Source organism: Eleginops maclovinus, chromosome 5 (genome assembly GCF_036324505.1).
Source record: "Eleginops maclovinus isolate JMC-PN-2008 ecotype Puerto Natales chromosome 5, JC_Emac_rtc_rv5, whole genome shotgun sequence".
NCBI classification, from domain to species: Eukaryota; Metazoa; Chordata; class Actinopteri; order Perciformes; family Eleginopidae; genus Eleginops; species Eleginops maclovinus.
This window is the reverse complement of record NC_086353.1, coordinates 6,310,683-6,336,865: the sequence shown is the minus strand read 5'-3', so window position 1 is coordinate 6,336,865 and position 26,183 is coordinate 6,310,683. Positions and strand designations below refer to the sequence as shown.

At 42.8% G+C, this 26,183-nt stretch overlaps 1 protein-coding gene across 2 annotated transcripts in view; it reads left to right on the top strand.

The window, feature by feature from the left end:
- The window catches only part of znf827 (zinc finger protein 827), a 63,851-nt gene that overhangs the window by 22,029 nt on the left and 15,639 nt on the right, over window positions 1–26,183 (top strand). For both annotated transcript variants that reach the window (XM_063884088.1, XM_063884087.1), the window contains exons 4-8: window positions 107–590; window positions 8,131–8,400; window positions 18,984–19,223; window positions 22,030–22,084; window positions 22,213–22,313. In XM_063884088.1, coding sequence (XP_063740158.1) covers window positions 107–590; window positions 8,131–8,400; window positions 18,984–19,223; window positions 22,030–22,084; window positions 22,213–22,313 — 1,150 coding nt within the window. The remainder of the gene's footprint in view (window positions 1–106; window positions 591–8,130; window positions 8,401–18,983; window positions 19,224–22,029; window positions 22,085–22,212; window positions 22,314–26,183) is intronic.

Genomic DNA, 26,183 nt, shown 5'->3' with positions numbered 1-26,183 from the left:
TACTGCATGTTTGTTATATTAAGCAAAGAGTCCTTTCCTCTTTCCTGTCCTGTAGTGCCAGAGAGAAGAAAATGATTTGACACATAAACCTGTCCCCCTTTTTCAGGTACATCAGCACCAGGACCGGGGTGAGACGTTTCAATGCGAACTTTGCCCCTTCACCTCCTCCCGTCACTTCAGCCTGAAGCTTCACATGCGCTGCCACCAGCACTTCCCCCGCACAGACCTGAAGGTGAAAGAGGAGCTCACCACCGACACGGAGGGCGAGGGTTCCCTGATGGGTGACAGCGGCTCCGCAGACCTGAGAGGGACGGAGGTGTCGCCGCTGCACTCAGACTCCCGGCAGCAGGTGTCCCCTTCGCTCGAGGCCTCGTCCAATCACGTCCACATCAAGGAAGAGCCGCAGGAGAGAGATCTGTCGGTGCTCTCCCCCTTCAGCATGTGCAGGGACCGTCCCAGCAGCAGTGCCAACTCCCTGGACCTTTCCGGGGTCGGGCTCAGATCCAGTCCTAGTGGTCCAACCACAGCCTCCCTCTTCAGCCCTGACATCACTACCAAGACCGCCACTGACCTGCTTATGAAGCTTTCAGGTTGCAACATTTTCTTCAGCAAAGTAACAAATGCAGTTGTCTCCAGGCCTGCAACTAATGCTTGACTTGCTTGAAAAAAGATGCCCGTCATAAATGTGCAGTGCCCTTGATGGTTATCTGGAAATTTGTTCAGTCAAAAACTAAAATCATGCAGTTTATTTTCACAGGAAACCAAATTATCACATATTCACATTTTGAAAACAATTCAGTTGCTTTGCCGGTCAAATTTAACCAATTGAAAGGAAGAAAGAAAAGATACTTATTTCAAAATAGAAGACAATGCATCAAATACTATCCTTTTGAGAAATTGAATGGAAATAGAGAGTGGAGAGACACCCTTCTAGCCCGACTCCTTTAATCCATAAATGTTTTTTTATTGTACCATTTTCTCAACTTGACTTTATAACTCCAGTCATTGCAGTTGCACTTTTTATAGAAATGATTATCTCTTCTTCCCGACTTGAACATGAAGACATGTTTTCAGATCTCGAGCTGTTGTCTCCCCTTTGCCATAAGTTTTGTTTTGATTCTTCACTGTCACCAGAAATAACATTCGTAAGAAGTGTAAACAGTTTTATGTTTATCGTTTCAGGTCAAGGCCGCACTATCTTTCTGAGCCGTTTTAAATGGACTTTAAAACAATGGGAGCCTAAAATGAGAGTTAGTTCAAACCTTTAGTGAATCGACAGTTTTAGCTTTTGACAGTATCAAAAACTTTAATGAGTTTTGACGTTTTACGGGCATTAACTCCTGCTGGAATAATCCTTTCTATAGTGAAATAAATATAGTTTATACAACATGTGCCAAAGCTGCATGGGTCTTACACTCAGACACATACCTTTGAGCTGTTGTTTCTCAGACTTTCTATCATGGTGGATATTAGGGATGCCTTCACTTGTACTCAGGGTTGTACAGCCTTGGTTTCAGTGTCTCTCCCATGAGTATGGTAGAAAAGCAGGCCATGGACTTGTAGCCTTTTCACAAGAACCACATGCCTTTTAAACTTGTTAGGGCAACACACAAAGAATTCAAAACTTGTCCTTATGATTCTGATATGAGGAAACCAAATTATACTGTATATTTGACCGAAGAGATACGGTTATTTTTACAGTTATTACATTTAGCTCTCACAAAAAAAAAAACCCCATTTTAAATAAATATATGAGATTCCTAGAAATCTGCTGGGCATTTGAACTTCTGACTTTTTTGCTTGAAGTATATCTATATGTGTAAAAGTAAGACCATGTGCACCAAGCGCTCTGACTGTTCATCGTAAACAGTAACTGGTGGCACCTACCTGATAAAAAGGGGGTTATGTAGTCTAGTAAAATGCATACTGTCTATATATAGTGTATAATCAGTTTGAAAGTCACAGTAGGCACACTGCTTGTGTCCTGCCACTTCTTTTTAGTGTTTGATGAATGTGTGTTGGAAGACATTCTTAGCATAGTAAGAGTGTTTCAAGAATATCCGTAGACTGAGATGTTCTAAAATGTAGCCTTTTTTCCTACTTTTTTAAAATAATGCTCCCGTGTCTTCTTGCCTTCACACAATGCTTAGCTAAGGGACAATGGGGATCTTTTTTCCCATAATAATCAACTGAAGAACGGCACTGACCCAAATCCGAGCATTCACACTATGTTCACATCTCCTAAATAAATGCTCTGTTTTCGAACTACATCGTATAATCTTAAAACATGTCATTACAATATCCAAATGATATTACATTTTTTCCATCCAAGGTTGAATACTTTAGATATACTGTAAATGTTTTCCTTCTTTTGCACACAGTTAAAATAACACTTGATGGCTGCCCGGCAGATCCTTAGTCCTCTGCTGCTGGCCCCTGATTAGCTCCACTGAAGCAGTTGGGGAGTGAACAATTTGCTCAAGGGCACCTCGACAATAGTTGTTGAGGGATTCATTTTTCTCACCCTCATCTAATCAGAGATATAACCTCTAGGCATGATGCCTGTGTGTCGGTTTTATTATGACTGACAAAATGGTGACACATGTATTAGTAACGTTAGGAATTCATTTTCTCTCATCCCTCAAAACAATTCTAAGAAGTTAACTTGTAATTACATTTGTATTTGTTGCAGGGTGCTTTATTAATATAATTATACAGCATTGTTTTTTAACAAACTTAACAAAGATGCTGCTGTAAGGTAAACTAGGTGCAGACCGTGTTTAGATGCATTTCACAATGTTGCAAATGATCAAAGGATGAGCTTGGAGACCATGGCAAGATTGATGGAAAAAGGTTGACCGAGGTTCAGCGTCGGGGTCGGGGCTACGGCTGCCACTCTTCCACTTAATGCTGTGTAATTAGATTGAGATCTTGAGCGAGGATGGGAGGAAAAAAACCCTGGGAACATTAGATTAATTAAAAATGTATGCATAATTCATAATTAAAAAGGAATTCATAATTTGAAATGATTAGCGCCCTCAGCGCCATCCTGTGACCCCGCCAGGATGCACAGGGACTCGGCTGGCTTAGTTAACTCCCCCTCGATCTCACACGCCCGGGCTCCACATGGATGCCCCCTGGGTGCCAGTTGCACTTCACTCCCAGACTGCACAATCAAGCCCAGGCAACTCCCAGAGGAGCCAAGATGGCTCCTCACAATGTCAGTCCAGTGTCAAGTGGCGGACATCTTAGTCAGGGCATCATTCAAGGAGAGTGAGGAAGGATATAAAAAGACAGGACGAGAGGATGTTGAACTCCAATGCATGATGATGGGTTTTAATGAATACCCCCTCTTTGATCACAAACTTCTCCCTTTGTTGGTGATGGAGTTATAGATGGCGGATTATGAAACTGTGAAGAACTGGGCTCAGATCTTTGTGAGACTTACCCGTGCCACGGAGCAGTGGGGGAGGGAGAGGTGAGGAAGTTCCTCTTGGGACCTCTAGACTCCATTTCTTTTGACCTCCCTGCCAACCCAGATTGAATGTGTACACGAGCAGCTCATCCCTCCTGCTTTTACACTGCTGTCTCTGTGCCTCAATTCCACAAGGCCTGGGAGAGGGAGGGAAGAGAGAGAGAGAGGGAGGTGGGGGGGTAAAAAAAAAAAGGAGAGACGGATAAATTGACAGCAAGTGGAGAGAGGGAGGAAGAGGCAAAGAGGGAGTTGAATTGAGTTCCCCAGGCATAAAAAGCCAGTGAACTCTTCCTGACCTCTGACATAATAAGCATATCATTTTTTTGGGTAGCTCTGCTTTCCATTGAGTGTTCTACTGATACCCTTTGATTTCTATCCTTGCATGCTGACACAACCGTTAGCTATCTAGTGTGATCCACATTTTGATTCAGAGATGAAAGCCGCAGAGGCACTTTGAAATGCACAGCCCCTACCCTGTGCCCAGTGGACCCTGAGTTAATAATGACAGTGGGCACGGCACATCCCCCCAACGCCAAACGCAGCCCCCTCACCCCCCGCTGCGGTGACACAGGCACACAAGCTTGACCCTGGCAGGGTGTGAATAATTGGCATGCAGGGGGTTGTAGGAGGTGTTGCATCTGTCATGATGCTTCTGCAGTTGTCTTATTTATCTGTTTCCTGGGAGAGTTTGTAGCATGCTACAGTGAAGCGTTGCACATGCAGAATCTGATCCTCGTACATGACAAACCTGGAGTAGTTTTGATATTTTTTTTTTAAACCTTTTTATTTTCCCTGGTTTTTTCCAATTATCCTATTTCTGGACTTTATTTTTTGATAATGTGTTGGTCAAATATTTTGAGTTTAGAAACACTTGGCTTTCATTGCACCATCTCTTAGTTGACACAGAAAGTAGAATTTCAAAATGGCTTATTTCTGTCTCTTTAACATCTTGATTTCATCTGCATGTCTCTTGCTCTCCAGCTCTGCATGAGCAGACACAGGCAGGCCTTTTGTCTGTGACCTCTGGTCCATACATCCCCACTGCAGCCATCAGTATCACTGTCCAGTGTCTAGCACACTGTCAGCTATTGTTGGGTTCTCAACCTGCCCCACGTAGCCCTGTGCTCCTTTTTTTTTCTACGGGAGAAAACAGCAGCCAATTGTCAGAGGGGGAGCAGGCCAGCATGACAGAGGTGGAAAGCTAATGAAGTTATTTGACGGCAGCCCTGGCCACGGAGCGTGAGGTGAGGCGAAGTGGACAAGCGCCTGGCAGCGAGACGGATGAGGCATGAGCGAGAATCGTGGTGAAAGGGAGAGAAACAGGGGACCGGCGATGAGAGGTGCATTGGTGGCAGGTGTCAGAAGGGTGTGATAACATGGAGACAAACTGATAGCATCGTCAACCCTGAGCTAGAGCTAACCTTACAGTATCATGCACAGGAAGCTGGAATTGGCCTGCACGCGTACCCGCGCAGGCAGGACACCCCTAGAAGGAATGCCCAGTCACCCAGAGATGCCCATCACCGCCACAGATCTGTGTTCACTTCACAAGATGATCTGCCAGAAACTTGATGCCATTGTGATTGTGAAAATCGGACGGACAAAAGGCCAAAAGTGTTAGCTTGGCATTGCAGGCTGAAGTGTTCCTGTTGGTAGTGTGCTGAGGCTTTTGTTATTGAGCCATCAGCTTAGAGGAATAAAAAAAAAAAACCTGCCCATCGGATTGGGCTACTAAATAATTCATTGAGCTCTGTAACATAGATTCTGAGTGGAAATACACTCTATTTATAGCGACAATCCAAAAGGTCACTGGAATGGTGTGACTTTGTGTATGAGTGCACGTCCCGGGGTTGTTTTTGTTCTCGTGAGGCCACAGAGGAGAAGAATTGGAGGATCTTAAGTTTGTGTTGAGTGTGTATTTGTCAGTGGGTTATGTGCAACCCGGCATTATTTGTATGGTTTGAATGCAGCATGGTACCGTCTACTGTAGTATGTGGGCTGTTCCTAAGATGTAGAGAAGTGTGTGTGTCTGTGTGTGTTGATGGGATAGTGTATTTTTATGTGTATTTGTAAGGCGGTGACCAAGTGTGCTGTCCCTGTCTGATCCGACATGGCCCAACACGCTTCTAATTAGAGGACGTCCTTCCAGGTGCTGACCAGGTTATACTTAGCCTGCCCGCTGACATCTGACGGTGTGACATTTCCAGCTGGTGCCGTGTGCGACCCTGCGCCACTGCCCCTGAACTTGAAGGTCAATGCCCACCCACCCCCATCTCCCCCCTCACCGCTGAACCTCTTCCTTCTCCCTTCTCCTGAACAGCAACCTTGGCCCGCCATGGTGTGGCACTGTGGCGTTGTGGCACCACATAGGTGGTCAAAACACCGGCACCTGTCCCCTTTCCTGCCCCATATCCCCTGTCCCTGAGCCCTCTATCCCTCCGGCATAGATCATCATTAATCAGAGGGGCTGCAGCCGGCACAGATTGATGATGTGGGCAGGGGGCGGCAGGCCTGTGGCGGGTAGAGATGTTAGGTGAGACGGTCGGGTTAGGATCTCTGCCGGGGCCAGAGGAGACTGGACAGCAGTCTGCCCAAGAGTGATAGCCTCTCTTATATCCGAAGTGTGTGTGTGTGTGTGTGTGTGTGGTGTGTGTGTGTGTGTGTGTGGTCAGATGTTTAAAAACAGTTTGTGTCAAAGGTCGTGAAGGGTGTTCGATTAGATGTTTGTTGGAACCCTACTCTGCCACAATCAAACTTCATTAAGTGCGTTTATTTAAATCAAAACTACATTTTATTTTGAATTTAAAGGTAGTTTAGAGTTTAACTTGTAATGTCTGTGTAGCTCATTTTCAGAATACCTCTCAATTACTTATAAAAACACAACAGATAAACAAGATTTTCTGCTGTGAGGAAAAACAACTCTAGGGGTGCTTACATTTTTTTTACAATTAACAAAGACAAATATAGAAAGCAACCGTTGCCACATTTGGTTTTCATTTGCACATGTGATGGCCTGCCTCTTAAAATTTGCTATAGCAACGCCGCTCTGTCCGTGAGTCACGTGTGAAACAATCTCAATCAACAGCACATTTCTAGATCTTTACTCATCCATAGTAGCTTCTTTGTTTAGTCTTTTGGCAAATTACATCATGGCAACACTGCAGAGAAGATGAGGTTCTACACACACTTCCTACAAGCTTCATGGTCGCTCAAATACATAAACACTGCTTCCCCACCTTCTTCTACTGAGGGTGCTAATGATCTAATTAACACTAATAAGACACACAATTACAACTTGTATAATTGTTACCAGACACAGCTTCCCTACCTTCTTCTACAACTTGTATAACCAGAAATTTAGAGAAGACACTTAAACATGTTTTCAATACTATTGACTTTTGTAAAGATGTAGATTTTGTAACAGCACTGTATTGTGCTGCTAACAGCCAATCCAATGAAACACTTACAATGCTGTATACGTTTCCGAAAAATGGCTTGGTTCACCCATTGTAAATCAGGGTACAATGGTGGACAATAGTATCCTTAAACCTTCCCCACAGTTTCCATAGTTGCACTGAATCATGAAGATATCATGTTGTTTTGCACAGCAAAGACATTTATTTTAAAACACTTTTCTGCGGCTTTTCTCACATATTTAAAGCCGTTGTAAATATCAACAATGTTGTTATGTTGTTCTGTAAACCTTCGTTGTAGCACAGAGTGTAGTAGAATGTGCTGAGAGACACAAAGAGAGGCGCTTGGCCCGCTGTTCTTTTCTTGGCGGCTATCGGAAGTTGCTCCATGTCTAATTATTAATTATTCATCTAAGGCGGATTAGATGTGGCCCAGTTTCTCTTGAAGATGACTTTAGAGCAGAGGGATCCATGTGACACTCACTCCCTAACCTAGGCTGCAGAGATGGCAGATAAGACGTCAGCTGATTGCTATCTCTCTCTATAGAAGTACAGCAGTTATTTTATGTCCTTACGTCTGAAGAGGATTCAGACGACGTCCGGGGCGAGAAGGGATAAAGAAACCAGACTTAAAGTAGAATAGAGCTGAGAATAAAGAGTGCAGAAATTAATGGGATAGGGAGGGGGGCAGTGTGAAGGAGAAAAGAGGGGGGAAATGAATTGGGAATTTTATGCGGAGGCCCTAAAGACTGAGAGAGAAGGACAGTCATGAGGTTGTACCCTCTGAGTCGGCCCACAGCACTCCACTGTTGCAGAGATAGGGCTGTTAAAATCCCTGCAGGTCCTTTTGTTGTGCCATTTAATCTACATGTGCATGTATTATACTTTGTTTTGTGTATAAACATAGTCATCTTCATAAGTATCATCCTCATAAGAACTGTTGATTTTAATGTCCCTGTAGCATGTGGTACTGAACGGAAATTGTTTCCTCAGTTAGCACCACTATACATTTAAGATAGATTTACACCACAAGAGGAAGGACGAGTGGTATACAGAATGCAGTATTTGACCTTTGGGTGCATCCAAGCTTGAGGGATGTATGTCACACTAAAGTGAAGACTTTTATGGTCAACTCGCATTAATAATGGAAAAATTAGTAGGAGCAGTAATCAGAATGTGAGGAATGTCCATGTCAAGTTCTCTTCAAACATTTCCTTAAATCCGTTTTCTTTCTGCCTGCAGCGGCCAACCAGAGGGAGACGCTCAAGTCTCCATTCCACCTGAAGGAGGAGCCCAAAGCGGAGGAAGCATTGAGCCCCAGACCCTCCTCCCTGTCCCAGAGCCAGGTACAGCCAAGCTTCCCTGCGACTTTCTGCCAGGACAGGCCAACGGGGGCAGCAGAGCGGCCAGGGTCCCTAAAGCTGAGGGAAGGAAGCCCCATGACAAAGAGCAACCTGCTGAACCAGGACATCAACCTTAAGGTGGCCTCTGAGCTGCTCATCAAGCTCTCAGGTAGGGTGTGAACATAATGCATCTATAGATCTGTGCATCTGAATGGGGGTAATGCTAATTAGCTTTGTAGTTCTCACACTGACCTATTCATAACCTAGAGTTCCTTTAATCCTTTGAAACAAAGTAAAACTGATCTTGAAATTGTGTGCATATGCAGTATTTTTTAAGTTTATACAAGAGCCTTTTTTATTGCAAATATACTTGGAAACAGTCACCTCTATATAGAAGTATTTTATAGGAAACAGGCCATGTTATTGATATTCCTTGTGCTGGTCAGCTGTTTGAGTTTCAGAACAGCTAATAGCAACTCTGGAGGTTAGCCGTAGGCTAAAGGTTATGACTCTGACTGCCATAAAAGGGTTCTGTTATTTTCTGCCAAGGCGCACCTAAACAAGCTAAAATTGGAGACTTCTCAAAGGTGAGCAAAGTATACCTGTGGGGGAAAAGCATATGTGGTGAAGTAGTTATGTGTCTCTGAGGCCTTTACTCCTAGATGGTGGCTGCAAAGCCTTTTTGTCTTCTGTGATGATATTCAAGGTCTTGGTGCTTCTCTGCCGTCCCAGTCTATGCGTCTCAGTGTATGTGCACAACAAGTGAGATGGAACTTGTTCAGCTTTATTTTGTGCAACAGCTTGAAAGCTATTGAAAGACAGAAGATCTCTCTTCTTACTATAATGAACTTGAAACTCAACCCTTTTTCCACGACAGTTTAACAGTAAGACATTTGACTCGTATCATGTCTCAACCTGCATTGACCACTGTGACATCATCTGTTGCTGTATGATTTATCCTTTACAGCTTCAGGTCTGAACTCTGCAAAAATGTTGGTAACACGTCCTCAGGCGGGGATTCAAACCTAGTCATGTACTTTGCTGCTGCACTTGTGTGGTTGTTTCAACCATTGTTCTTCGATTACAACACACACTGTGTCACTGCTAAATAAAGTTTAAAGCCACTGCTTATTTTTAGCCTACTTCCAAAATCACTACTGAATGCCAGGTCAAGTTCAAGTGTATTATGGACAGGTGTTGGTTCGCTGTGGGCTGCTGGAGTGCATCTCTCCGGCAGTCAAGAATGACACACGCTGAAGTATGTAACAACAGAGCTGGCTTCCCTAGGGATATAACAGTTTTTTTCCAGATTTTTAATAATAAACTGTATGTGTTTTCTAAATGATAAATACATTTTTACTTGCTTTAATCTATTACCTGGCGGACCTATGCCCTACCTCTCCTTTAGAAAAAAACCCCACTTTGTTTTCAACATTGTACTGATTTGTATAACAATGTGACATGCTTGAGCAGATATGCATCCATACCGTAAAAAAAAAAGGACAAGTGGTGGCGCAGTGGGGTGTTACTCCATCCGCGGCTCTTCATCCTGTGCCAGTGTGTGTGCTTGACGGACACCTCACACACCGGTTGCCATTGTTCTCTCCGAGTTGACCGGTGTTCGGAGTGACTCATGCTGGCTGGGAGCTCTGTGCTACTTCACGTGTGCTGCTCCGCTGCCTGCCCCCAGGTCGTGTGTGTGTGTGTGTGTGTGTGTGTGTGTGTGTGTGTGTGTGTGTGTGTGTGTGTGTGTGTGTGTGTGTGTGTGTGTGTGTGTGTGTGTGTGTGTGTGTGTGTGTGTGTGTGTGTGTGTGTGTGTGTGTGTGTGTGTGTGTGTGTGTGTGTGTGTGTGTGTGTGTGTGTGTGTGTGTGTGTGTGTGTGTGTGTGTGTGTGTGTGTGTGTGTGTGTGTGTGTGTGTGTGTGTGTGTGTGTGTGTGTGTGTGTGAAGAACATTGACATGCTTTAAAACAACAGGGGGAAAGGACTAATGTAAGATATGGCCTTTTGTTTGAATTAGAGAGAAGCTGGGAGGATGATGTGGGCAGTGTGTACTTCCTCCACTGTACTGCATCCACCTATGTTTCATCATTGTTTTCCGTCTTCCTCTCATCATTTCTGCCTTTTCAAATCCCTGCACTCATGCTATCCTGACAGTTTATTTGGTTCTTGAGCAGCATGGCCAGCGTTTATCCCCACCCTTCACTTGCACCAGCTCTGCAAGGTTGACCTAGGTTAGGGAAAGATGCTGCAGCGTTCATCCGTCCGCTGGCTCCCTCTGCCCCCTCACATAGTCCTCGGAGCGCAGTGCCGTCCATTGCCATGGCAACAACGGGGGCGGTAGATGGAGAGGGCTGTCTAGAGTGACAGGCTTGACAAGAGTCTGGACCCTCAAATGACCCTGGGGGGAAGGGAAGGAGAAAAAGATGGCGGGGCGGGAAGGAGACGGCCGGGTAAAGGTCAATGCCGTTACGGTCACGTGTGATTACGGTCATGAGGTTCAAGGGCGTCTACACAGTAACCTCCCTCTGTCCCCTGTTAAAGGTCAGCAGCGGAGCACAGTAACCCAGTGAGGATACTTGAATAGGGAAATCACATTGGGGACTTTGGACTAAGCATTTTCTTTGTTCCGAACAGGACTTTTTGTCTGATGAAAAGCGCTCATTTCCTCATCCTTGCTTGTCGTAGAGCAAATGGACAAAGCCTAATTAGATTTCTGCTGCCCGTCCTTCCTCAACCACGGCATTGGGCAGTCCGAGCAAGTGGGGCTGTCATCATTACTGCCCATTTTGCTGTAACATGAGTTGCATCATCCCTTAATCTAGGTCACTTCTTCTTCTCTTCTCTCTCCCTTTTTTTTTCCTTATCAAACATTGTTCGGTCGCGTTGAGTCGCCTTGCAAGCGCTACCTCCCCCACATCTGTTTAAAACCAGGCTGCTGGTGTCTGGGGGCTAATTACGCCGGGCTAAATAGTCCCTGGCGCCAGAGGCTAACGTGTCCAAGCAGATGGGCATTGGTGTTGCAGGGCAAGGGGAACATGGCGTCACAGGAAGGGAGGGGGAAGGGGGAGGGAGGGTACAGGGCCCTAGGTGGTGCCCTGGCAGACTGGCATCGTGTGGGTAACAGCCGTGCCACCCACTCACCATCCAGCCACCCTCACTATAGGTGTGAAATCACACTTTGTACTTGCTTAACTCATTCCTCATTCCTAAGGAGCAGGCCTTCCATCTCTGAGGACATTTTAAAGGCCCTCTCCCCTCAACACTGCTCGTTACTTTCCTAATAAAAGTTGCATTAAGCAATTTTGACCGCTAAGGAGCAGAACGCGTTAAAAAAATAGACAGCCACACATTTTTAGGTGATGACGTTTTATTTGTTGATTTTAATAGAAAAACAACCTACTTAGACATCCAGCAGGACAACATGTACTGTGCATCAGAGCTTTTTCTGCTTTATATTCCAATGTAGGTTCAATATTAACAGGTGTTGATTCCCAGTTTAGTCCACCACCCTTAGTGATGGTTGAAGCTGATGGTTTTATAAGAAAACTGTAATGTTTTCATGTTGTCTCTGCGTCAGAGCAATTAGCTGAATGCTGTAAAAAGCTGAAAAGTGGGTGTTGATTTGCAGAAGCATTGGCAGCTCTTGCAGTAGTGCCAAAGCTGATTGATTGAGTGATAATTAACGCTGTTTGTAATCAAAGGATGCCAACTCCACCTGGCCTCCCCTCTAAAGATTTCCACATTGCCTCTGCTGTAGGAGCAACAACGGACTGACATACCACATGTTGTAAGCTTACAGGGTGGATATGCTCACTGTCAGCTGGATAATCTGACAGATACTCGACTCTCCATCAGGAGTTTTGTGGGGGGGTTTGTTCTACTCTTGACATCCCACCGTTGCATTCAGCAATGATGCTATTTTTTGTCTGTATTTTGTCTCCAAATGCAAAAGATACAAGTTGCAGAATACCATCTATTTTGTAAAAGACCTGCCTCAAGAATGATGCACTCTGGTTTGTTGTGCATGGTTTCCTCGAGGTAACCACAGTGGATCATGCCGTGTTATGTCTCTGCTCTTTGATGCAGCGCATGTCTCAGATAAAAACACGCATTTTTTACATCTCCTGCTGCCTTCAGGTAGCTGTAGGGATTTAGTCAATCAAAGTGGAAGGCTTTAAGTCTAAAAGCAGTTTAGGATGGCAGATGCAGACCGACTTAATGACAGTGTTCCTTAAATTGCTGAAACGTGGTATTTTGTTTCTTCTGGTTTTGGAATGTGTTTATTTACATTAGTCTGCTTTATTGCATCGTGCACCACAGACTTCTAATACAAAAGATTATAGTTGATTAATTATCAACTCAATGGTGGTGCACTGAAAAGAAAAGATAATCTTTTTGCAGCTATTCAATTAAAAATATCCCAAACAGCCAATTTTCACCATGTCCAAGCACTGCTCATACTGAAGTTTCATTTCAGCAGCAAACCCCACCAGGCAATTTTAAGGAATGCACCAAAAACTATAAAAGAGGAGGCACTGATAATATTTATTATATATTAAATCTATCTATAATATCGAATAAATATCTAGCCCTTCTTTTTGTAACAATTTATTTTGTAATTGTGTTTATTTATGTCCACCCTCACATAAAAGGATACACCGTTTACTCAATATGGCGTATCACAGCAGACAGTGTAAGCAGTTCACCATTCTAAACCACAACACTGGGATTACTGTACAGTATTACTTTATGTTAAGCTCCGCTCTGACGGTGTCCTCATCATGCCCCCTCAGTGTGGCCGCTCGCTGACCTCTCCTACTCCCACCCTCCCTACCTTCACATGTTTCTTCCTGTCTCGCCCGCTCTTTATCACTGCCTTTATTTCTATTTACAGAAACGCACAGTTGAGTCCTCTCGCCCCTCGCTGTATGTGTTTGTTCCCTGGTAGGTGGTTTTATATGTGGAAGTGATTACATTACAGGACAGTGGTCTTTTGTCTTGACCTTTTTTGAAAATATATATATAATGAAGCTCTCCTAGCCTTGGATCTGCTCTGGCTTGTGTCAAATATCTTTTTTGTTTCAGTACGACTTTTATAAGGGCCTTATCGGGCTCCTTATGGGCTGTTTATCAAGCACGCTGCTCTAGAGTCAGATGTATCTGCAGTTTTCAACGATTGGAGGGCTGAGACTACTGAGAGCTAGCTGGTCGAGGATCAATTGTAGCAGCAGCTGTCTGTGAAGTCTGCAGGCAAGGCTGCTGTGGCTCCCACATGACATGCAGTCTCCACACTGCAGCCTTTGAAGCGCATGAACTCTTGAACCCTGTCTGAGCAGGTCGGCTAGAGAGCAGAAGAATAGAGAGATTGAGAAAGAGAGAGAGAGAGAGAGGGATGGGGGCAGGGATGGTGAGATGTGGTATAACAGAGCAGCGAGGAGGGTATAGTAGGATAACGCGAAGGGGGGGAGAGGTGGAGAGCTTGTCATTTAGGCTCTAGCCATTCTTCATCCTGCTGTCCTCCCCCATCTCTTTTTCCCCATCCCACTTTCTTCCTTCCTCTCCTACCCTCGGGTGTTCTTATTTTGGCACTGTATGACTTTTTTTCTTCCCTTCCTCTGGCTGTCTGTCCAAGTTTTTGTTACTGTGCCATCGATGCATCAAAGTGGTGCAGTAAATTGACTCGCATGCATTAAGTCTCTAATGGTGTGTGACTTTTTTGTTTAAGTGTAGTTACAAATCTGTCCTGGGTCTGTACCTACCGTATATTCTCAGTGAAAGAGGTTGTCACGTCCACACAGATTCAAGTGGACATCTGAGGTCAAAGTTGGATCACTAAAAACAGAACATCGCATAAACCCCCGTCACTTTCATTCTGACTCAAATCTTGAGTAGTGCTGCGTCAGAGGGAACAAGGTATGTACAGGGCATTTAGAGTAACTTGGCATTCAGTCCACATTCACACACATTGTTAATCTGCAATATGGTTGCCATTACAAACCAAATGGAGCTGAAAGTAGCTTTGTTAGCAGCCTTTTACTTAAAGAGACACATTTGGACAAGTTTTAACCTCCTAATTTAGACAGACTTGCAATTTAACAGATTGTCATTAGTTTCTAAAACATATGGAGCGCTGCATGAAGAGGAACCATGTGCATTTGTTTAAGCATAGACATAAATCTTAAGCACTGACCGTAAAACCCAAATAAAACGAAGAGTTCATCGCTTATTTACCACACAAACAGCCAGAAGAACCAAGATGTGTTTATGTATACTTGTGACGCCTGCTCGTCAAGTTGCATTTTTTGGCAAGATTAATATCTGGGCTAAAAGTGAACAGGAAAATTATTATTATATGCAATGAAATTCGATTTGCCTGGTTTTCAAATGTTTATCGCCCCATGTGTTTTGATGTCATGATATAAATCAAAATATAGTAGTGTTCATTATCCCTGATGGTATTATCACACAAATGTATAAAACACACACATGGTATTTTTACTGATATTTTCAAGTACAATTCAGAGGAATTGGAGCAACACTGATACTACAGAACACACACACACACACACTCACAGACAGACAGACAGACACATTCCTCAAGACCTGTTTCTGTAGCCTAATGGCAGCTGGTGTATCAAAAAAAAGGCTTCAGCACCAGAGGGGATGACACATGCACTCATAGACACAAAGGGCAAACACACACACACACACACACACACACACACACACACACACACACACACACACACACACACACACACACACACACACACACACACACACAAGCTGTATTCGGACAGACTCAGGGCTGCTTTTTATGGCTCCAGAACATTAGGTCGTGACCCCGGCCAAAAAGCCCTAGCTGTTATCAGTGTGGGAGTAAGGCCACGTTTTCATTGTGTGACAGGTACCCTTCTGAACTACCCTGTTTTGATGTGAGGCTTTCAGCGTGTTTACGACCACATTTTTTCTCTTTGTGTCATGTGACCTCTCTGTGATGGCTCTTGGGGTTGTAAGCATGTTTGTCCCAACGCTGAGAGCTCAAGTACGTACGACGTGCGTTGGTACTCGGGATGCGTTTCTGTGTGACACTGTTCTGCAGCGCTGCAGTCCACTCAGCCTCTGTGGTGATCCAATGATAGGAAGCAAGCGTGTCCCTTTGGTGACCCTTACAGAGCTGTGCCCCCCCCCTAACAGTATCACCCCTCCACCCTCCCGTCTCTCTCCTCCTTTGCCCCTCCATCAGCCTCTCCTAGGTTACTCTTGGCCAACTCTAGCCACCTGATTAAAGGATTAGTGAGGCTGATGGTTGTCAGTGTCCCCCCTCATGCTGGCTACACCTGGACACCTCAGGGAGGCGGCAAGGGGGAGTTCACACTTTAATTCACCCACATTAACACAGAAGCTAGCATTCTGATTGTTGCATGTTCACACGCAGACACACACTGTACTGCAGGTCTGCTCTCCGTGTCTCACAGTGGCCTCGTTCAGCAGGAGAGTGGAGAATGTGAGGGGAGGGGTGGCAGGGTTAGCGCAGGGTTACTGTCTCGTATCTCCCTCCCTCCCTACTCTTTATCCCGCTCCTCTAACCTCCCCCGTGCCCCTCCCACTGCTCCCGATGCCCTGCCAAATTCATATATCCCATAATCGGGCTGAGTCGCCATGTCAGCGGCACTGTATCAGCCCCGCTGCTTTGTCTTGCTCCTGCTTGTCGCCGCACTGAGACACTGCCTCCTGCCATCCTTGCAGCCAGAGATCAGATACCTTTGTTCACATGGTAACAGATGTAGCAACCAAGCATTTATTTACTCCAAATCATACTGATGCACAAACTGTTCTCACTGTAGTTAAAGTAGGCCCGCATTTAATAAAGTATATTAAGCCACAGAGGACTTTAGAGAAGCAGCGTTTGACAATGGTCTAGCTCTCCATTGAGAAAATAAAGCCTGCGTCAGTTTCTTTTTTATGGTTTCTAACATTTATATAATGGTGGCCTGTAGTGTTCTGTGTAATATGTGTAGAGAGAAGAGCGTCAGAGTTTGCTTCTGCAGATCGACACGGGACATTCCTCACAGATGCCATCCCCACTATTTTTAGCGTGCTCACTTGGCCTCACCTCTTGAACTTGTTTGAAAAGTGAGTCACAGCTTGTTTTTGTTCCACCATGCCATTGTTCATGAGCTGAAAAAGTACTAGCATGAGAGACTCTGTCATCCAACACCTCGAGTTATCATAAACGTTGAATAATTCCCTTTTAGTTAACATTTAAAGTGTTCCTCTTTCTTCCTTGTTTGCTTCAGTGAACCCACATGAGCGGCAGGAGCCCTCCCCAAGCGACAGTCTGACCTCACAGTTCCCTCATGCCCTAATAATTAAACAGTGAGATGCTAACAGATTCAGCTCAGCTTAAGCGGCATTGTTTTTGGCATTTTTGGGGGATTTCACTGTTCAAGCTTTAATTCCAACACCTCTTAACATGTCTGCTGGATGTGTAATATATTTGTACATATATGTGAAAGTCATATTTTTTGCTGCTCACTCAGGCGGCTCCACCCTCATCTAAAAGGAAAATCGCAAGACTAAATGATCACTTTATAATATATCTTTCATATTGTTATCACTTTGCGGTTCTGGGCAGCATGCTGCTATGTTGGAAAAAAGAAAACCTTTTCAGTGTTTAAAAAGAATTTGCCTCAGTATAGAAATAGGGCAGATGGACGCCGAAGTACGAAACTTGATATCAAATAAAGGCCTACTGGGAAAATTAGGTAACCAATTAGACGCCATAACCAAAACTACACTCGAAATATGGAATACTGTTGTTGAAAAGTATAAACTGGAGAAAGAAATAAAGATTTTGAGTTGGTTTGCGTTTGATGATAGGTTTATACCCGGGATAAATGATAAAGGGTTTAAACAATGGGCGAGAAAAGGGATCACAGCAATATGTACAATGGTTGAACGGGGTAAGCTGCAGAGTTTTGAGAAGTTGAGGGGTAGATTTGGATTAGATCAATACGAACAATATCGCTACCTGCAAATAAAGGATTATTATGAGAAGGCAGATAAAAACTGACACTGATAATGAAGTTGTTGAGGTATTTCGGAGAGCTTATGAAGGTAAAAAATGCAGAGTAATCTCAGTCCTATATAGAAGTTTGATGTCATGCAGAAAGTCTTCCTCTCTTTATATCAAAGAAAAATGGGAAAAGGAATTGAAAGAACAAATTACTGAGGAAGTTTAATATTTGTAAAACGCAGTGCACGTCCACTAGCTCCAGGATCTGGAGGGAATTTAACTGGAAGAACATGGTCCGATTTTTTATAACTCCAAAGATTAGGAAAGGAGTGGTGTCTATTCAACAACCATGCTGGAGAGCATGTGGTCACATGGATGCTGACCATACACACATATTCTGGTCCTGCCAAAAGTTAAAAGGATACTGGGATAAACTATGGAGGGATTTACAAAAAATAATAGGATATGGGATACCAAAAACGTGTAAAATACTCTACTTGGGGAATTTGACACAAGACATAATACAAAGAGAGGATGAGTATCTTGTTAAAGTGCTGCTACAATCAGCCAGTAAGAAAACGATTACAAGAATGTGGTACAAAGTAGACCCACCGACTGAGGAGCAGTGGATGTGTACCGTGGAAGAGATTTTTGTAATGGAGAAAATCACACACAAACTGAGACTACAAGAGGCACAATTTGAGAACAAATGCAAAAAATGGACGGATTATAGAGGATGAGAAAAGGACACCACCATTGCCACTGGACAATAAGAACACTGATTTACGGATTGTTTAAATATGTATGTACAATGTTCCCTGAAACTGTAATTATTGAAAGAAAAATTAATAAAAATAAGTTTAAAAACAGAACAGTCCACTACAATCAGGTCTCGATGAGGAGGAAATCTCTGGATCGCAACTCAGGGAGAGGAACGTTTAATAATCACCAGTTGGACATATTTTACTGTGAAGTATTTGAAAGTGTTTGCTCTGATGAATAGAATTTTTGTGTCCAAAGACTTTAAATATTGAAGACTAGTCTATTGTGTAGATCCGCTCATTGCAATTCAATCAAATAAAACAAAAAACTTAGAATTTGTCTTTTTCAATCTTATCTCACTGTGATTATTTGACCTTTTGGAGGGTTACGTTTTTTGTTCTGAATTTTCTTTTATAACAAGTCTCTGAAGATTGAGCGGGTCTTACAGGGTACGTCTTACTGTGTTCAGACACTTTTTGATGCAGATGTGTGATTTGGGAATTTTGGCTGTAAGAACAAAATTAACTTGTGCAAGATAAACACATCTGACATGCACTTAGACAGAAAAACACATTTAATTAAGCCTTCATTTTAGAAACAGCTACAGTGTAATCACCTGTATAACTTTCCTGCAGTCATGGTTTTAGTGGAAGACGTGTAGTATGCATAAAGTTTGGTTCAATAAAGATAAGGCATACAAATACAGTCCAGAGAAACTGTATTAGTTGCATTAGTAGACCAGCAATCATTAGTTGTGGAAGAAGATTAATTAAATGAACAGGGTTGCAATCAAAAAGAAGATAAAACAATCACATGCAGAGGTTTTTATTTTTCTGTCTGTAATTCTTAAACGGAAACAATAACCTCTTTACCGTGAAGAAAAACCTACAGTAAATCTTCATCCTTACAAAAATATCTAACAGTTTTTTCTTAACCAGAATTGTCTCTCTTGTTCTGTCCTCTTCTGCAGAGAACAGCAAAGACCAGTACCAGAAGGTGAAAGTAAAGGCAGAGCCCATGGAGGTGGACCCGCCCCCTGCAGAACTCATCCCGCCGGCCTCACACCGGCTGGCCTTCAGCACTTTAGGGGCGAGTGAAAAGACCGAGCCATTGAGTAACCTCCCAGAGATGCTGGCCCGCCCCCAGAAAGACCTCTTCTCCCAGGACATATCGGTCAAAATGGCCTCTGAGCTGCTGTTCAAACTGTCAGGTATGTTCCTTCCAGACATGTGTGAATCCAGGCACACAGTGTTCTCTGAGCAACAGTCGATCCACAACACACACGCAAATGCACACACACACACACACACACACACACACACACACACACACACACACACACACACACAGCAACATGTTTTCTTTCCCCCTTGCAGCGCGGCAGTGTGAACCTTGGACAGTTTTTGATACTGGACCATAAAACCCACATGTTTCCATTTCCATCCTCCGGTGGCTGTGTTGTAAAGTCGAGGTTGTATACGACATGTAATGACATCCTGCTTCTTACCTGTGCGGCCATGAAAGTGACATTGAAGCAGCAGACAGCTGTTTGTATTGCTAGATTAAGACAGAGCTTTGAGGTGGAACCATTGTCTCCCCCCAGGGAAAAGGTGCAAATGTGTGTGTGTGGGGGGGGGGGGGGTTAGGCATGTAGTCCTGGACTGTGACCCCAGCCTCTGATTGCTTTGCCTTATAGAGGGACAGGATTGTGTAAATCTTTTTTTCTCCTCTCGCTCTCACACATATTCACAAATTCACACATTGGCAGTCTTTTTTTCCCACACAGTCTTGCATGCACACCTTTACACGCTCACACACGGCCCCATGGGGAGTGGTGTCTGCACAAATGCCCCCCATCCCTCCTCCCTCTCCTCCTCTCTCTCATTCTCTCTCTCTCTTTCTCTCTCTCTCCCTTGACTCGTTTTCAGACATGCCGGCTCAAGCACACTTGGCTGCACACGCTCTCCCCCTGCACTTCCCCTCCCTCCCTCCTCCTCCCTTTACATTTCTCCCGTGCGGCATCTCCATGGCAACGTGGAAAGAGACCTCTGTCCTTGGCGAGCGGTGTGACGGAGTGGGGTGTTTACAGGGGATGTGGGGGGGGGGGGGCAGAGGATAAGGAGGGTAGAGAGGGCAGCAGGGGTACACTGTATGCCACCCAGGGAGGCCAGGGCATCGCTAGCCTGGCAACGGCGACGACCGCCCCCCTTTAGAGCCGGGTCTGAATGTGAGGGGGACGGGAACAGAGTGGGCCGCTGTCACACAATGAGCAATCAATATGAATTACCCAGAGCAGTAGGACCTCAGAGACACATCAGTAGCAAGGTCGCTCTGAACACTGAGATGGTTGCAGCTTTGAAATTCCCTTCAGTGCATCGCCTTGAAACTCACTCCCATTCTCAGGAAGAATGTATAGGGCTTTTTACGACTGAATGCAGAAAAAAACGATAATAGGATTAGTAGATTACAGCTGTAGCAATTCTTACTTTACATACCGCTCATAAACCTCTTTAAATTCTCTTTATTTAATGCTCAATAACTCTTAACAGCTAGGAAACGGCTACTTTGTTTCAAGTATTTCGTATGCAAGTTACAGTAGACTGGCTCTGTCTGGTATGCACTGGAGCACTTTGATAGCCTCCGTTTTCTATTTTCATTTGTGTATTTACTGTACAGGTGTAACAGAAACTGTACTTGCCTTGCACTCGAACAGAATCTATTTAATGTTTGATCAAACATTCTGTAGCAATGTTTAATGCAGGATTTCCTGCAGACTTTCATTACAGATAGCTTACCACCTCACCTGAAACAAAGATGACCAGGTGAAAATAAAAACCCTTGAACCTTGAAATGTGACTTTTGGGTGACATATAGTGCAATTGTTATTAAGCGTCTTTAGGAGTCATAATGAGCAGTTGATCGGTTGATGAATCACATTGTTTCAACTTCTCCTTAATTATTCTGAGCAACACTTTGCTGTATCAGAAAATGTTTAATATTTGAATTAGGATGTAGACAATAACTGCACAGCTAGTTACACTCAAGTGTTGAAGTGTGAACGAAAAAATACTCTTTCACAGATGAAACGCTTTCAACAGACCTGTCCTGTTTCTGAAGACTTTGAATATTATTGTGAAAGGGACTACTCATCTATTATATAGATCTATACATTGCAATTAAAAGTAAAAGCCTTGGGAGTAAATCTTTTTTGAGTGTATCTCATCTACACTTTTTCCTGTAATTATGTTAACACCAATGATTCAACTCTTGGCAGTTTTTGACGCCACAGTCAGAAATGTTGAGAGGTGTTTGTAATGTTTTGTTTCCCCATTTACATGCAAGAGTGTTACCGTACACAAACACACACGTGCCATCTGGTTTGTCGGATCTGACCATCTATGAGTGTCTTTTAAATCTTTTCAAACTGGTGCTGTTGGGCTAACTTTCGGCCCACAGGTCGGCAGGCCCACCAGAGACTCCCACTTCTCCAGATGGTCAGTGCCCCCCCGCTGGCATGGGCAACCTGCGCTCTACCAGCAGAGTTAAACTTGAAAGAATCAGGATCATATAGTCTTAGTTTCTCTAGTGGCCAATGTGCAGGGAAGCTTTGGGAAATTAATCAACCATTTATTAACAGACACAATTTGTGCTGTTCAATTTGTGAGAGTAATAATTAGAGTTATTAATGTAAAGCAAATTTATAAAGATAATCTACATCTCTGTTCTTGACGTGTTCTTGTAGTTTATTAAATAGAACCAAGTATGTTTACCCGACGTATTTCTCCCACAACCCCTCCTGAAAAATAAAAACACAACAAAATCAAGATCCAAAACAAGCCTGATTTGGAGAATTGTTACTCCCCAGTTGTATATTGGAAGTACATTGTAACCCCTGTCTCTTGTTATAGATCGTTTAAGGGGATGGATTTGTATAGATCATAAAACAAAATTATATAAATATGTAATTAGTTTTGAATTGACTGGGTGTAACATATTCCCCTTTTTTCTTTTTTCAGAAAAAGTCAGCAAAGCCAACAACCACAAAGACAGCAACATGGTGGGAATAAACAGGTGAGTCAATAATCCCCGGTGCTTTGGTTCATGATGGGTTTCAACCTTCATTTCTCAAAATAATTTGAATACTGTATGTGTTTAGTTTAGTAGCTGGGTAACTTTTAATATTATGTATCATGTTTCAGTCCGTTTCTGGATGAGTGCTTCAGACAATCACCCTTTAACTCTCGTTCGAAGAGCTCTTCCCCCGCAGAAGCGAGCTCCTCTACCAGGGCGCTATTCCACGGTAATACGCATGTGACACACACACACACACACACACACACACACACACACACACACACACACACACACACACACTAATGCATAAACACAGGAACATACTTTAGTAGTAGTAGTTGTAGTACTGTTAGAGGGAAACGCATGCAGACAGCAGAACTGTATGTATCCTTTACACTGTTGTTGGTAAATTAAATCAAAGAACTTCAGTTTCTATTCTTGCACTAAATATATGAATCCAATCACCTTTCATAAACCATTAACATTTTCTTTTTTTATTCTAAGTCCTTGTTCCTCCTTTTCAGTTTGTAAACCGAGATCCGGTGGGACCATTCAATGAGTCAGAAACAATTTGACTAATTATACAACAACAAGCGTTTTGGTTTGAAGACTTTTTAGCAGTTTTTCATTGTTATGTATCGGTGGACGTTTAGAGTCTTTTAGGTTTTGGATGTTGGTAAGAAAAAACAAGCAAATTGAACACATTGTGTTAGACTTCTTAGTGTGTATTTTTATAATATTTCAAAGACTAAACAATGAATCAAGAAAATAATCGGAGGATTAATCTATTTTAAATGAAATGTTAGTTGCAGCTACAGTTTCAACATATTGTTCATTTGTTGTTTTACACATAGAGTATCTCCTTTAAAGAAATAATAATAAGACAGAAGGAATGATCTGCAGCTGGCCCAAACAAAGAAGACGTTAACTGCCAACAGTCATTACCGTTGCATCATTCATACTCCAGTATCTTCAAAGACAAGCATCAAAGTCTCCCAGTTATTCTCACTGTAGCTTGAAGAGATAACTGATTATTCAGAGATGCTCATTATACAGTTACATATGTGTGCATGCATTTACAGTTAACACACACACGCACACACTCTTTCCCAGAAGCTTTGTAGCCTGCCGTGCTACTCAACATCAAACCACAAATGAAGACATCTCTAAATCTGAGTGTACAGCCACTAGGAAACATCTCAATTAACCACCGCAAACTTTACATGATCCCACCCCCGTCTCCCCGTTTCATATTTAGAGCTCCGTCCGGTTCTCTGCCCTCTCACACATTTCCCCAGCCCGGAGGCCTCTGCCCAGGGCATCCCCCCGCTCCCTCTCCTCCCCTCTTCCCTGGCATCCGAGAACTTCCCTCCATGTTCCTTTGGCAGTGAGAGATCCAGAGGTTAATTAGCTTGTGCCAGCTTTGCCTGTCCCTCTGCCAGTTAATGAAAATCTGATTGGCTTCTGGGTGTCAAGAGTGTCCTGAAAGTTAATTCGCCCAGCCCACCTCCCCTTTCCCTTGTGTGTTTAAGCTTCAGACTCTGCTGCTCACTCTTTTACTGTAGTACTGTTTTACTCTTCTCTCTGCTTCATGCGTTTCTCTCTATGCCTGTCCATTTCCTTTTAGTCTTTTATTTTCTCCACTTCTAATTTGCTCCTGCTCCAATTATTAGGAAATATTTCAAGTTGCAGTCGAAGGGAGGCCGAATTTTAATAACCCTTATTATTTTTCAGACCATTCCTGTTAATTCACATCACCTTTTATGATCCAGCATACATGTAGTCATACATTTAGCTAAGTTTGTTATACAACATAATATTGAGTAGTAGTAGTAGTAGTAGTAGTAGTAGTAGTAGTAGTAGTAGTAGTAGTAGTAGTAGTAGTAGTAGTAGTAGTAGTAGTAGTAGTAGTAGTAGTAGTAGTAGTAGTAGTAGTAGTAGTAGTAGTAGTAGTAGTAGTAGTAGTAGTAGTAGTAGTAGTAGTAGTAGTAGTAGTAGTAGTAGTAGTAGTAGTAGTAGTAGTAGTAGTAGTAGTAGTAGTAGTAGTAGTAGTAGTAGATAAAAACAATGGTTGTAAAATTACTTGTGGGCTACATTTGGCTGCTCTAACTCTTTTTAAACTACCTTTGTATTTGAAAGAAAAGCAAATATTATTTGAGTAAGAGTCTTTGACGATAGGAAAACTTGATATATATATGTACTTTAAAATGTTATTATTATAGTCCTCAAGGATACCTTCAGTCCACAATACTTCCCTGCCTGCAACATAACTGGGATCATCTTTAAATGTTTTTGTTCTGAGTATTTTTGCTGCTTTCCTCCTTAAGACTGAGGTTTAGCACAATCCTTAACTTCTTCTTTATACCCCTCCGTCACCTGCTAAATCTAATAGCACTAATAAAGCCATTAACCACCTTAAGGCTTACGACACACCCTAACTGGTTTAATCATCGGTGTGTTTGCAGGGTCGTGGCCTTTGTCACCTGGCTTCTTCATCACCTCGTGTGACCGGGCCATCCCCGAGTCTCACTCGTGAGTCAGGACAAGTTAATGCTTCTACGTGCTAAGCTTCAGCTACACGCACTATAACAAGATATAGGATTCTCGGAATAAGCCACAGACGGGCAATTAGTTTAGAGACAATAAGTGTGAATAGCTTGTCGTAGTCAAACATTTGGGCCGCTTTTATGTTGAGAGGCAGATTCTAACTAATTCGGGAGGTCAGGCAGCGACTCGCCGTTTGGTCGAGGTCACAGTGAGTTTCTTGACAAGTCTCATGTTGTGACACCTGTGTGGCTTTACTGTAGCGTCACTTTAACTTGCATATATTTACCTTTACTCACCCTAATGCGATTAGCCACCATCCTACAGTAAAAAGAAGATATACAATATGTACACAATTATACAAAACTGAGAGAAGCAGTACATTCTCACATTGGAAGAGCTTTGCTGAGTATTTGTAAAAAAAATCATCATGAAATAATTTATTGTAATCAAAATAATTGGCCAATAGTTTTTCCCTGGATTAACTAATTGTATGAATCCAACTCTAGAGATTCTGCTGATTTAAGTTGTCATTATCTGCAGCCTATTATAAATACCTTATATCTGAAACTTTCCTTTTAAAAATGTTGTTTTAACTTGATATATATTTGAGCTAAATAAAAATGATAATCTGTCATAACAGCTACATTATTCCCCTTAGATCATGTTAAGTAATTTTAAGAATTATTAAAGTAAAATAAATAAATAGGAGGAATATAAAACCCATATAATAATCTAATAAAATTAGGAAGAAAAGGCCTATATGTAGCCAACATGCATTTTATTGTGTGTCCCTATTTACCATCCAGCTGCCTGTATATGCGAAATAGTTTGCATATGAATACTAACTACTCCCGGGAAAATAATTCCTATTTATTTCGCATGACAAACAAAGGCACACAGCTCAAATGCAGTAGTTTGCATGTGCAGTAGACAGGCAAAGTGAAGATTAAATACGAGACACAGTTAACTAAAAAAGCGCTCCATGGTTAGTGGATCAGTGCTACAGTAAAAGGTCCTTTCATACCACTGTTTGTTCACAATACCTGCAAATTCCCGAAATTATCCTTTGCTTCACTGCATTGTGTTACTTTTGCCACCAACCCACTTCATCAGTGTGTTTTTTTGTATGACAGTTTTAAAAGATAAATGTAATGTTGAAAATTGGTTTTAAGACGCTACTGAAAAATGCTGTTGAATATAAACAGTGTTCAATATGGCATAACGATTCCTTTACTCTTCTGTATCCTCCTTTGTATCACCAGAGCTTCAAATGTGTGAATTGATTTCCATCTGCAAAGAATTCAAACTTTTAGTGAGAGAGGGAATGTTTTCCATCTATTATGTACACTGAAGAAATTCATTGAGTATACCAATGTGTTATCCAATGTCAGTCGGTGTATCATGCCCTCTGAACAATGCATATAGTAGACAAAAGAAGCCGGTCTCAAAATGTGAAAGTTGTATAGCTTAATTTAAAAAGTACATGTCGTTATCCTCTTGAATGACTCTCAGTCCTATGGTGAGGTTCTTCAGATTCAAAGCAGCTGAA